A 12,521-nucleotide genomic window follows, 5' to 3' on the forward strand; every position below is an offset into this window, starting at 1 on the left:
TAATGTGAATACTTCGGAGATTTCAGGATATATGAGAGCTTACCAAAGGCGGCCCATGCTAAACCTCGCCTTCTTTCTATTTCTACTTCTTGATTATCTTTGCCGAGCTTTATTTCATGTCCTAAGTATATATATACTCACTATATCAACATGCAAATACTGAAATACATTATCCCCACAATATGCAACAAAAAAAATTAAACTTACAATTTAAAAGATGTCACAACTACCATTTATTCATAACATTTTATTTTTTTTAATTTGTAGTACCTAAATCCGGTAATTAACATTACCTGCATGTTTCATTACCCTAGCCGAATGAATCGTGGGTATACTGGCAAAAAACGTTAACTTGAAAATATGCAAACTATACTTAATGAGTTTTGTGAAGTTTTTAACGCTCTACAAACTGGCAAAATACACCAAGTCATATTAAATTTCATGCCTGTAGTTTTCAAAATAAATTTAAGGTTAAGTCCTACTGTATTCGGGCTAAAAGCTTTAAATAACTTAATATTTTATTTTTAATTGAATCCGCATTCACTTCGTAACACTTCATTGTAAATTATTATGAAAATAAAACTTTGTTATCAGTGTTACACAATTTTATTCTTTTACAAGAACACAACTATAGTTTCGGGAGAGCACTCCTCCCATCGACGAGTGATATAAAACTAATATAATAAACAACAATATTCAACAACAATAACAATATTCTGTGTTTATTATATTAGTTTTATATCACCCGTCGATGGGAGGAGTGCTCTCCCGAAACTATAGTTGTGTTCTTGTAAAATAATAAAATTGTGTAACACTGATAACAAAGTTTTATTTTCATAATAATTTAACTTAATATAAAATTAAGAAACGGAAAAATTAAAAACATGTTCTTAAATGAGTACTTAACATCTTAATATATTTAAATAAGATGTAAAAGAGTAAAATTGGAACAAAACTTTCGATCGAAAAAAATGCTCGATTTCTCAAAACGGGGATTTGAGAGTTAAAGCTTTTTGCCAGTATACCCACGAAATGTCAGTACTACGATGGAAAGACATATTTTGACTAATTATACTAACTGTCAACTAAAGTAATTTTTCTCAAAACTATGTACAGCAGTGACGAGCGTCACTAGATTGTGTGCAATTATAGTTTACAGTGAGCCCCCTTTCGCGGTATACTGCTGAAGGGAGCGAGGTGGGGGAAGAGAGATCGGCCGCTCTTAAAGTTGATGATGTCTTCGATCACTACCACCTGCAAATTTCACATACATTAATTACAGTCATTAATTCAATCTTTATATATATAATTCCTCTGTACGTGTGATGTCACCGTACTCCTCCTAAACGGCTTAGCCGATTTACGTGCGGTTTTTTAGAGAAATATAGATCTTTGCCCTGTGCGTGTTCGTAGATATTAAAATCTTCAATCGAATATGTAAAAAAAGAAGTTGGGAGCATAAATTTTTTATTCATCGATCTACCAGGGTTGCATTCGAGGAGAATGCATTTGCAAAAAATGATGTTTTTTGTGTTTAAAAAAATATTGTTTTTGAATGTTTACAAACAACATTTGTATTTTGTGGATCTCAATCAGATTCTTTCCTTAAATTCTCTACAATTTCTACCCATTTATTTATTTTTATTGCATTTTCGGTAATACTAAAATAATATTAAATTCAAAACATTAATTTAAATCGTATTCCTATAAAAGTACACCCCTCTGTTGGTGAGAAGACCGGAGTTTGACGTTTGCAAAAAGAATGCCATATTTGAAAAAATATTTATTTTATGTTTTGGAATTCAACCATAAACAAGTACCTCGGTACCTATTTAAATTCAATGTTATTTAAATATTATCAATTTTTAGTTTTGGAATTTAATCACAAACAAGTACCTAGGTACCTACTTATCAATGAAATGTTTTTTTCCAAGGTAATAAATAGCAGGCAAGCCAACGTTCGGGCAGGACAATGTCTGTCGGGTCAGCTAGTTATTAATATATTATTATCATCATCATCCCCTTTCTGCACTCGGTGGTGCATAGGGTACTGAATTTCGTCAGGATTGTAGGAAACGACGCATGTCAACTTTACGTGAGAGCGGTTAGAATTTAATAATGAAAAGTCAACCACTACACAATGCGGTTGACTTTTCTCTACTCGATTTCGTTTTTCAGGATTTTTACCTCAGAGCAGCTGGTTCTTTTTACCAGGCGCGTGCGGTGACTTTCATCAGTAAGGATGCTGACGAAAAACCATCATGTTCCTTATTTTAGCAGGATTATTCAGAATTATTTAATTAGCTATATAAGTTGTCCATTAGAGTAATAATAATTAATTAATTGACGGAGCACAGGCGCGTCTAGAAGTGAAGCTGTAAATTTACTTATTTTCTTCTTCTATTTTTTCCACTCCTACGTGAAGCATGTGGACATCACCAGACGCTTCCGGGAGACCTTATCGTCAGCCAGCACTCTCGCCTCCTCCAACGTCAATTCCGCGTCCCTTAGTTCCGCCAAACAAAGCTGAAAGATCGCCATCGATGGTCTTCCAGGACGGTATATATATATATAGTTGGATAATTTATATAGCGCCATTTTTGTGAAAATCACCTCACTGCCTCCACCTTCCATGGAATCATTTCTCTACAATACCGCAGAGTGTGTGCGGACTGACTACTGCTTTACAAAATTATGACAGGAATGGTTGACTGTACAGAGCTGCTTGGTTTAATAACAATACATGTGCCAGCCAGGATTTGTAGACGGTACCACCTGTTTCATGTACCAATAAGTAAAACATCGTATGTTAAAAATGCTTTTTTTCGTAGGACTTTTTCAATGTACAATACAAAATTTAAAAATATGGATTACACAAACATCACTCTGTCAGATTTAAAATTTACACTAAAAATGTATTATGTAACTTTATAATAATAAATATGTACATCTCCCCTCCCCTCCTTATCCTCTCTTCAAGCATTCTTGTCCTTATCCCGCCCAATTTACAGTAACTTAATGTTCTTAAAATAAATATTTAAAAAATCTTTGATTATTGAGTACATGAAAATAACATTTTTATATGTACGAGTATAAATTGTATGTATTTATTTGATATGTAATATATTTTCTTTACTAAAAAGTTAGTATACTATGTGGAAATCTGTTATTAGTTCTGAGTTTATACACTATATCTGTTTGTTTACTAAAAATATGTATGTAGAACTGTTGATTTCCCAAATAAAAATAATAATAACAATTAATAAATATCCCAGTACGTCTTGCAGCTATGGAGATAACAATATAAACATCTAAGCACCTAAAACAAGATCCGAGACAAACATTTGGACAAAATCAAATATTGTAATAAGAACCGGCTTTGTCGTAACTTATAAGACAATGACAGTGGAAAAGTTGAGTATAGTGTCTCGATACATACCGATGAAGATATCGTTTGTAATCACCTCTCTGGTTCGGAGTTTCTATCAAAAACCGACCAAACCCCACACAATAGTTTGTAAAAACTCACACAAATCTATAGTTAATGAGCTAACTGCACTGTTTTAAAATTTCCGTGATCAACAGTTGTCCGTATGTTGGTGAAACCCATCAAGATGTTCCACACTAGTTGATGCATTGCCCCCTTTTCAGCGCCGAAAGACAACCTGGAGCGCCTCACCTTCACCGCTGAAGAACCGTTGGTGAGGATCTAAGGCACATCCATTCCGTAATAAGTCACAGTGACTTATCACAAGAAGTGGTTCTTACATTGTTAGAATGGTAGAGTAATAAATGAAAACACAACTCAAAATGGCGTGATCTCTTCAAGTGAAATGGAAGGCCTACTAATGTCTATAAAAAGCCCGGCTTCTCTCCAATGAGTTTTCTGTGATTTTCTCTTCATTAAGCAAATGCGCAGAAGTTCCTATAAAGGTCCACAGCCGAAATTCCCATCCTTTCCTGACACTACTCGGATAAAGATGGCCAGGTAACAACTCCACTTGTAAAAATTAATCTTGTTCATAATAATAAAAATACTTTGTAGTTTTATTCCACTTTTATTTATAATTATTTTTTACCAGTGACCGGGTTTCGTCGTGAAACCCGGTCACTGGTAAAAAATTGACTAGTAACCAGTCTGACGATGTCGGTCATGACGAAACCCGGTCACTGGTAAAAAATTGACTGGTGACCAGTCTGACGATGTCGGTCATGACGAAACCCGGTCACTGGTAAAAAATTGACTAGTGACCAGTCTGACGATGTCGGTCATGACGAAACCCGGTCACTGGTAAAAAAATTATAAATAAAATTGGAATAAAACTATAAAGTATTTTTATTATTATAATTAAAATGCAGTTCCACCGAGAAATGTCAGTAGAAAAACTCAATATATTAATCTTGTTCATTAAATAATACGGCAACTCCAGATATCATACCTTGGATGGATCGTCGGGCACCGGCAGCAGCTGGATGGGGTCTGTGGAGCTGGGAGCGGGATCCTCGTGACTGTCCAGGGTGTCGGGGTGTGCTGCCCCCCCCTCTGCGCTGGAGATGACGTGCACCGCGAGCTTCTGCCGCTCTTCCGAGCTGATCATTATCATTTTCTGCCAAGAGAGAGATACAACATGCAGTAGTGAGGAAGTTTAGTTCTACGGGAAATTAGATATAATTTTTATTTCTAAAATTAGAGCATTTCATTGTACGGCGAATTTTATCAAAATTGTACAAATGTACTAAACATTCATAAAAATGATTTAATATAAAATCATTTGTGGTATAAATTTTAATTACAGTAAAACCTCGTTTTTACATTCCCCAATTTTACGTTTTCCGGTTAAAATGTTTAGGTCTCATTTTTTTCCATACATTCTCATTAAAATATTCCCCTAATTAATGTTTTTCATAACCCTGGTTTTCAGTGAAAATTTTTCGAAACTTATTCGATCTGTCAAAAGACACATTTAACTAACCTAACATAACATTTTAGGCAAACGCGGCGGCCATTCACCATTGTGAATAAAAAAATGTGTAAATTTATGCCCCAAACTACATTCAAAGTAGGTTCAGTGTAATTGACCATTTTGTTTAAGTGTCTAATTTTGACATTTTACTAAATTGTGAGATGCGGTTGACGCATGTTTAGGAAGAATAAAGACTTTAGATCAATAAATTACGACGCATAAAGTTTAAAAATTTGGCCATAGAAATATTATTTGAAGCTATAAACATAATGTAAAAAGAAGATAGTTTAAACAGTCATCACAAAAGTGTAAAACAGTTTTGCCGCGATGTAAATGACAGTTGAAATTCTGTGGTGCCATATTAAAAAGAGTGATACCATATAAATAAAATTTCCCAATATTTAGGGAAAAAATCATTGTATGCATTTTATGCAAATTCAAATTTTAATTTTTGTGTTTTTATGGTTAAGACCTACATTAAATTATTTAAATATGTTTTTTTTATTAAATTCAATAAAAAAAGAACACATTGTGGTATTGATTGAAAAAATACAAAATGTTTTTAATGAAATCGTAGGTGAAACATAACTGACAAGAAGAAAAGTAAACTGCAGAAAAATTTTAAAAACGGTCATAATTTGGGATTATTAATATTATCAAGATTATTAATATTATTAATAATCCCAAATTATGACCGTTTTTAAAAATTTTCTGCAGTTTTACTTTTCTTCTTGTCAGTTATGTTTCACTATTCAGATGTGTGTTCTGATCACTCGCGACGTCGCGGGCGGTAAAGTTCGATAAAGGGTAGAGGAGAGTCTCACCTCGTAGAACTCCATGAGCCTCTCCCTGGTGATGCCCGCGAGGGCCTTCACTTCCACGGCCGTGCGGCCGAAGTGGTACTGCTGGGAGACGATCTCCGACCACAGGATGGCCATCCGGCCCCTGAGCTGCTTGGGCCGCTTGAGGCGTTGAGCCGCGAGCGACGCTCGGTGCCGCTCCAACTCTTCGTCTGACATGTCGCGAATGTAGTCCTGGAAATTATGACAGTAAAAAATATATAAATATTTCTTGTGATTTACCCGGATGTTTCACTCGCAGGGTTTGATGATGCTGAAGAATTGTATTTTGATACAGTTTTCAAGCAAATACAATCTTAGTGACGTTCCGATGTCCGTATGGGTACATTATTTATTGTTTCAGCATTTAATTTGTGGAATTTTAAAAAAAAAATATTTAAAATAAGTCACTTTGCAATTTTTACCACATACGAGTTTAATATATAAACACTACTATAGTCCTTATAATACAGCTTGATTAAAAAAAAAAAAAAATATTAAATTTTTTTGGTTTTCTTACAATAAACATAATAATAAAACAGAGTATTAAAAAAATAAAGCATAATTACATATCAATGAAATACATATGAATAGAAAAATAGTAAACAAAAAATCCCACAAAGGCACGGCCTGTTCGTGGGAATACAAGAAAATGTCAATGAATTTTTGCTCCTATAATATTTATTTATTTATATTTAAATAATTTATATAGCGCCGTTTTTGTGAAAATCACCTCAAGGGCGCTGTACAGTAAATAAATATCCCACTACGTCTTGCAGCTACAGAGCGCATGGACGGTTGGGATTCTTGTTCCTCGTCTCCAATTATGATATACAGGAGTTAGATTACAGCACGTCTTGCAGCTACAGAGCGCATAGACAATAAGAAATCTAGCCCTCTAGCCTATAATAAACAATGGACAGTTATAATATCTTTGTATAACATAACATAAAAATAAATTTTTTTATTACCATGATTTTAAATTTAAGTACCTTTAAGTATTTATTTGAACATGTTTTTTTTAAACAATATTTTGAGTTTGTTCAAATTTTTGTAGACAAGTACTGAATTCAACTCCCCGGGGAGCTGATAACATTAACATGATAAAGAACATTTCAGAAAAGGTAATATAGAAGTCTAGGCATCTACAGGGCTTACGACCCGGCCCCATAATAACAACTGAGCTGATCGTGTGTGCACGTGCTTTGATATTCTCACCGCGTTCGCAAATAACTTATTTTATCCACTGTGACGTGTAATTGTCGAGTGCCCCTCCTTCCTGACCACAGGATCTGATCTGATCCCGACTGCCGCGACAGAAGTTCCAAACAATAAGGTGCTAGAACCCCAGTACAAGGTAGGTAATTGCATTCATTGTATTAGGGTTCAGCGGCAAAGCAAATGAAGATAACGCATTCCGCGAACCAGACCAATTCGAGTGTTCATCTGTCACCCTGTACACCCGTTCCCAAAAAGGGTAGTTTCATTACCTTCATGTGTTGGAAGAAGGCCTCCACTCTGGTCTCTACATAGGCGGGGTGCCTCTCCGACTGGACCAACACACGCAGCCCTTGGACCCCGTTGCTGCGACGGATCCCGCTGAATACTATGTAGCCCAGTTGTTCCTGCAAATATTTAATAATTATAATTGGATTAAAGACGAACATCCTTCTTTGGAATGCTCATACTTAGAATATTTTATAAAAATATTTTGAAACAAATATATTTGTCCGTTCCCGGAGTACTACCTAATCTGGATCAGCACAAACATTGTAGTTGGCCATGATATGCCGCAATGTGGTGGGCGTAACAAGTTGGCCGTCTTAACGGTCACCAGAGATGTCGACTAAAAGAGAGCGGTGCCGTTTTCTAGCGGGCGTGATTACCGAACAATGTTTTGAGTATGTCCAAATGCTTGCAGACTGGCTGGGTTTCCTTCCTAGGGAGTTGTTCATATTTAAATTTATTGCAACAGAGAGGGAAAAAAATTTTGAGAAGGGAATATGGAAGTCTAGGGAAGAAATCCAGCCTGTCTGCAAGCATTTGGACATACTCAAAACATTGTTAAATTAACTACTTGGTAAAAGAAGAAGTATAAAAATTGGTAAATTGTTTTTTAGGCGTTGAGTAGGTGAATTGGTTCAGCCGGACTAATCTAAAAAAATGGACAATGTTTGCCAAGTTAATCCAGTCTAAAACCATTCTGCTGGAGAGGTAGGATCGGGGACAATGCAGCTTCCAGTGATCACATAAATATCTACTCTTTGCCCAGACCTTGGTTCGGAGGATGTTGAAGAAGGGCTCGGAGATGATCTGCAGCAGCAGCTCCAGGAGTATGTTGCCCTCGGTGGACTGCATCCCGCACTGGTAGTACAGCACAGTGCACGAGCTCTTGTGTACCGTGTGGTCCACTTCGTATCTGTAATGGCTTCCTGTGGACATAAAAAAATTCAATTTAACATAAAAATTCAATGGTCCGGTGTGAGACTGGGGTGTCCATCTACGGCTACACAAATTTATTTTAATAAAGAAACCAATAATCTAAATGAGTCCTGGCGAAGAGACGGGCATATTGATACTGAGGCTGAGAAAGATAGGCTGGAGGTTAGGCTTATCCAAAGACCAATATACATATAATATGGAGCTACCTTAAATATATCTTCTCTTCAAGACCGTCGAAATAAATCCGACCTTCTAGTCCCATTTAAAATTCTCAACTCACTATTTGATGCGCCTGAACTACGGAGCTCAATAAAATTCAATATCCCAACTAGAAACCTCAGACAAAACTTACTCTTTCATACCGATAACCATAGAACTAACTATGGTTTTTATTCCCCTATGCCCAGAATTCTTAGGTCTGCTAACAAACATACCAGTCTTGATTCCTTTGACAACAAGTTGTCTTCTTTCAAACGATCACAGAATCAAATTCAATTATAAACACCTCTCTCCCGCTTCCACTCCCACCGAGTCTACTATATACAATTGTGTCTTTCTACTTTCTTTTACAATAATTTTCTATGTATAAAAATGTCCTTAAAAATGGTCATTGGGCGTATATATAAATGAATAAAAAATATTGCTTTAAAATTATTAAACTTAATATGACAAAATGTAAAGAAATGCACTGCCAAGGTTTTCGGTCAGGAGCCACCAGGAACATAAAAATTGATACTCTCCAAAATTATAAATAAATAAAAATAATAATTAGTACCCTTTTCAAGTTGGATTTCTCGCTCGAGCAGCAACTGTTGTGGCAAGAGGGGCACTGCTGTCTTCGGAATTCTGAAAAAATGAAATGTAGTTTTTAGTCAACGTATCAAACACCACCAGGCTGAGGAATATCCGTCTCCTCCTCTTAAAGACTGCTACCTAGAGATTATACAGGGGTACTCGCCAGTGGCGAACGGTGATTTTATTTACAGGTAAGCTATAACATATTGACATACTTAGTGGATGCCTTGATAGTCCGGCACCCGTCACACGTCGAGCTCTCTATTTCATGTGCCAGCAGTTCGCACGAACTATGCCCAGAACTCCCCACTTATACGTTTTGCTCGTGAATATAATTTGAACTTTCCCCTTATTTGATTGTAAAAAAAATATTAGAGTTTTACCTACCATTAAAACTCTTATTATGTTTCTATTGATTTCTGGAGTCCATATTACGAGAGAAGCGTTCATTTTCTTTCCCGTTGTCTGTGGTTTCGTATCGTCTATTCCTGGGTCAATGTCTTAATCTATGGTCGCTCTGTCCGTTTCCGCCAATTTGGTATCCCGGTCATCCATGGATTTTGTTTTTTCATAAAGCTCATAATGCACCAGGTAGGTGTTACCTGGACTCCAGAAATCAATAGAAACATAATAAGAGTTTTAATGGTAGGTAAAACTCTAATATTATGTGTTCTGAATTGATTTCTGGAGTCCATATTATGAGAGATCTGTCTGTTATCTCCTGGTGACCGGGTGACGCCTTTATTTGATATTAACCGGTTGAAACAGGCTTGCTAGAGAGGAACCTTTTGAGACTGTATGATTTAGCAACTCTCTTTGGTAATATTTTCTGAAGGTATTTTCAGTTTTCCAGTTTCCTCTCTCTAATATATTATCAATTGGGTAGTTTTCTAACCAATTGAGGGATGCGACCGCTGAACGTGTACTGCCGGGAGTAGCTTCCACTCCAGCCATTTTCAGTGTGGTCTTTATCCATCCTCCTATAATGGTTCTTGTAGCAGCTTTTACGGGGCCCCTAGTGCTTATAAACAGGCTTTTGAGGTTATCTACTTCCGATCTCCGATCCTTTGACAATTCTACTAGTTTTCTTATCCAAAAGACCGGGTTTATGTTGGGTTCCGGTGATTCTAAAAGTTTCCAGCTGGATTGCTGGTGTGACCGGGTGTCTGTCTTTGATCCGAAAGACGGATGTAGGATAATGGAAGTACCTTCGTCCTGCAGGTTCCCTTCCGAGATATTTAGCAACATCAGGTCGTGTACTCTCCGTCCCGATGAGAGCAGTAATAGTGTTGCCACTCTACAGGAGATCTCGTATAGGGAGTTTAATTTAGGACTATTTTTACATAGCCAGTCTTTTACAATCTGTGGATTCCAGATTGGAGATTTTGGAAGAGTAGATTTTGCCATAGCTATCGCTTTCAGGGTATGTTTTACTAAAAAATTTGAACTAAGACTTTCTTCAGCCGTTGGGTTACAGAACGTTGCTATTGCTGACTTATGCACTAGTATAGTGTTATATGACAATTTCTCCTCAATAAACAACTGTGCCAAGTACCTGGCCACCTGGTTTGCAGTAGGTTTGTTAGGATGGAAATTGTTCTTTGATGCCCAGCGGCACCATCTGTCCCAAGCTGGCTTATAAGTATTTAGTGTCGAAGTTCGCCATCCTGATAGAAGTAAATTCTTCTCTTCTGGATTCCATCTGTTCAAAACGCTGTCCCACCCCCAATTTTCCATACTTCTATTTCCAGTTCTTGGATTTTGGGTGGAGGTTTGCTGGTTGATGTGTCGATTAGTACAGATTCCAAGTTGGCTATTTTCAATGGCGGTGCTAATGATCGGCGTATTAAGTCTGGTCGCCAGAACGCCCTCGGCCACCTCGGGACTGCAAGGAGAAAGGTTCCGGTTGCCTTGTTCAGGTGTGCTAGAATTCGTGGTATTAAGTTTGGCGGGGGAAAAATCCAGGCAAGATTGTAATCCCAACATTGACTGAAAGCGTTCTGAAAGATTGCGCACGAGTCTGTGCAATCTCTTGAAACATATGTTGAAGTCACGTGTGCCGTTTTGGAAGCAAACAGGTCTATATCGGGTTGTCCGAAGTGATTGAAAATTAGTTCGGTTGCTGCTGGTAAAAGGTGCCATTCCGGAGATGTTTTTCCCCGAGACAGGTGATCTGCGTCGCCGTTGTATTTTCCGGGAAGAAACTGCGCTGTCAGCGAGATATCCCACTCGTCTGCAAGGGTCAGGAGGTCTTGGGTCAGATTTAAGAGTGTTATGGATTTGGTGCCTCCTTCCTTGGAGATATATGCGACTACTGATTTGTTGTCCGATTGCACTAAGACTTCTGAACCGGAGAGATTGTGTGCTGAGTGTTGAAGGGTTGCAAGCACTGCGAACAACTCTTTCCGGTTTGAATGCCACTTTTTCTGTAGGTCGGTCCACTGACCTGATAAAGTTAAATCGTCCAATGTTGCTCCCCAAGCCAGGTCTGAGGCGTCTGTTGTCAGGAAATGGCTGAACATTTCCTTGTGAATGGTGTTTGACGAGTGCAAGTTTTCTGTCCACCATTCTACCTCCTGCAAGCACTCCTCGGTCATCGGGACTAACCTTCTTGGTGGAAGGTGCTTTAGCGATTTGCTCGCTATCTGCAACTGTCGGCAGTGCATTCGTCCTCTTTTTACCACGAAGTTGGCAAAGTTTAACCTTCCCAGGAGACTTTCCGCTTGCTTTAGAGACCATTGCCGGCAAGACAGTATCGCTCGAAGTGATTGGTGGAATGCCGTACACTTCCGTTCTGACAGGGACTTGCGATTGTTGCGCATGTCCCATACGATCCCCAGGTATTCTGTGTTTTGTGTTGGGGAGAGCACTGACTTTTGGAAATTTACATTCCACCCCAGAAATTGTAGAGTATCTACTGCTAGCCGTGTCTGTTGGCCTAGATCCTCCTTGGATTGGCTCGCAAGGAGGAAGTCGTCGAGATACACGATTGTCCGTATACCCTTCCGACGCAGTAACTCGGCTACCCAATTTGTAAGGGTCGCGAACATTCTGGGAGCAGATGAAAGGCCAAAGGGCAGACTTGTCATCTGAAGTAAATTTCCTCGGTAGACCAAGCGCAAGAATCTCCGATGCTTTGGTGCGATCGGGAGATGATAATAGGCTTGTGAGAGGTCTATTTTTGTCAACCAATCTTTTGGTTGCAAAAATTCCGGAACTTTGTAGTGGCTTATTAGTTTGAAGGGAGCAGGGTCTAAAAACAGATTCAGAGACTTCAAGTTGAAGATTACACGTAGGGAGCCGTCCGATTTTGGTGTTAGGAACATTTTTGATAGGAAGCTGGGAGATAAGTCCGCAGCTTCCAGAACACCGGTCTCGGTAAGTTCCTTTATTTGGAAGTCCATCTCGGCAGAGGGCGGTGTGCAAAATTGGTTTAAAGTATTTTTGTGTGGCATTATCAAAGGAGGTTTTGACACGAAGA

General features: G+C 38.0%; 2 protein-coding genes across 2 annotated transcripts; both read right to left on the minus strand.

The window, feature by feature from the left end:
* Positions 1-245: 245 nt before the first annotated feature.
* On the minus strand, positions 246-9,088 carry LOC148272601 (insulin-degrading enzyme-like). The gene is made up of 7 exons (XM_088239837.1): positions 9,021-9,088; positions 8,078-8,235; positions 7,294-7,428; positions 5,789-5,998; positions 4,440-4,607; positions 1,145-1,254; positions 246-628 (listed from the first exon to the last, which is right to left on the minus strand). The coding sequence occupies exons 2-6, from the start codon at positions 8,159-8,161 to the stop codon at positions 1,147-1,149; spliced, it is 705 nt and encodes a 234-aa protein (XP_088095963.1). The 5' UTR covers positions 8,162-8,235; positions 9,021-9,088; the 3' UTR covers positions 246-628; positions 1,145-1,146.
* A 325-nt stretch (positions 9,089-9,413) lies between these two features.
* LOC148272602 (uncharacterized) lies at positions 9,414-12,514 on the minus strand. Its single transcript, XM_088239833.1, has one exon. It carries the CDS (start codon positions 11,867-11,869, stop codon positions 9,782-9,784), a length of 2,088 nt encoding a protein of 695 aa, XP_088095959.1. The 5' UTR covers positions 11,870-12,514; the 3' UTR covers positions 9,414-9,781.
* Between the last annotated feature and the right edge of the window lie 7 nt (positions 12,515-12,521).

Source organism: Micrasema longulum, unplaced genomic scaffold (assembly GCF_059751315.1).
Source record: "Micrasema longulum isolate JH-2025_06_02 unplaced genomic scaffold, ASM5975131v1 h1tg002280l, whole genome shotgun sequence".
Classification (NCBI taxonomy): Eukaryota; Metazoa; Arthropoda; class Insecta; order Trichoptera; family Brachycentridae; genus Micrasema; species Micrasema longulum.

Bases quoted from the DNA above. Each gene is read 5' to 3' on its own strand.
- LOC148272601 (XM_088239837.1), bottom strand. From the start codon at position 8,161: ATGCAGTCCACCGAGGGCAACATACTCCTGGAGCTGCTGCTGCAGATC. The intron at 7,429-8,077 runs GTCTGGGCAAAG...AAATATTTGCAG, and splicing joins TCAACATCCTCCGAACCAAG to GAACAACTGGGCTACATAGT. The intron at 4,608-5,788 runs GTGAGACTCTCC...CTCTCTTGGCAG, and splicing joins GGCTCATGGAGTTCTACGAG to AAAATGATAATGATCAGCTC.
- LOC148272602 (XM_088239833.1), bottom strand. From the start codon at position 11,869: ATGGGACATGCGCAACAATCGCAAGTCCCTGTCAGAACGGAAGTGTAC.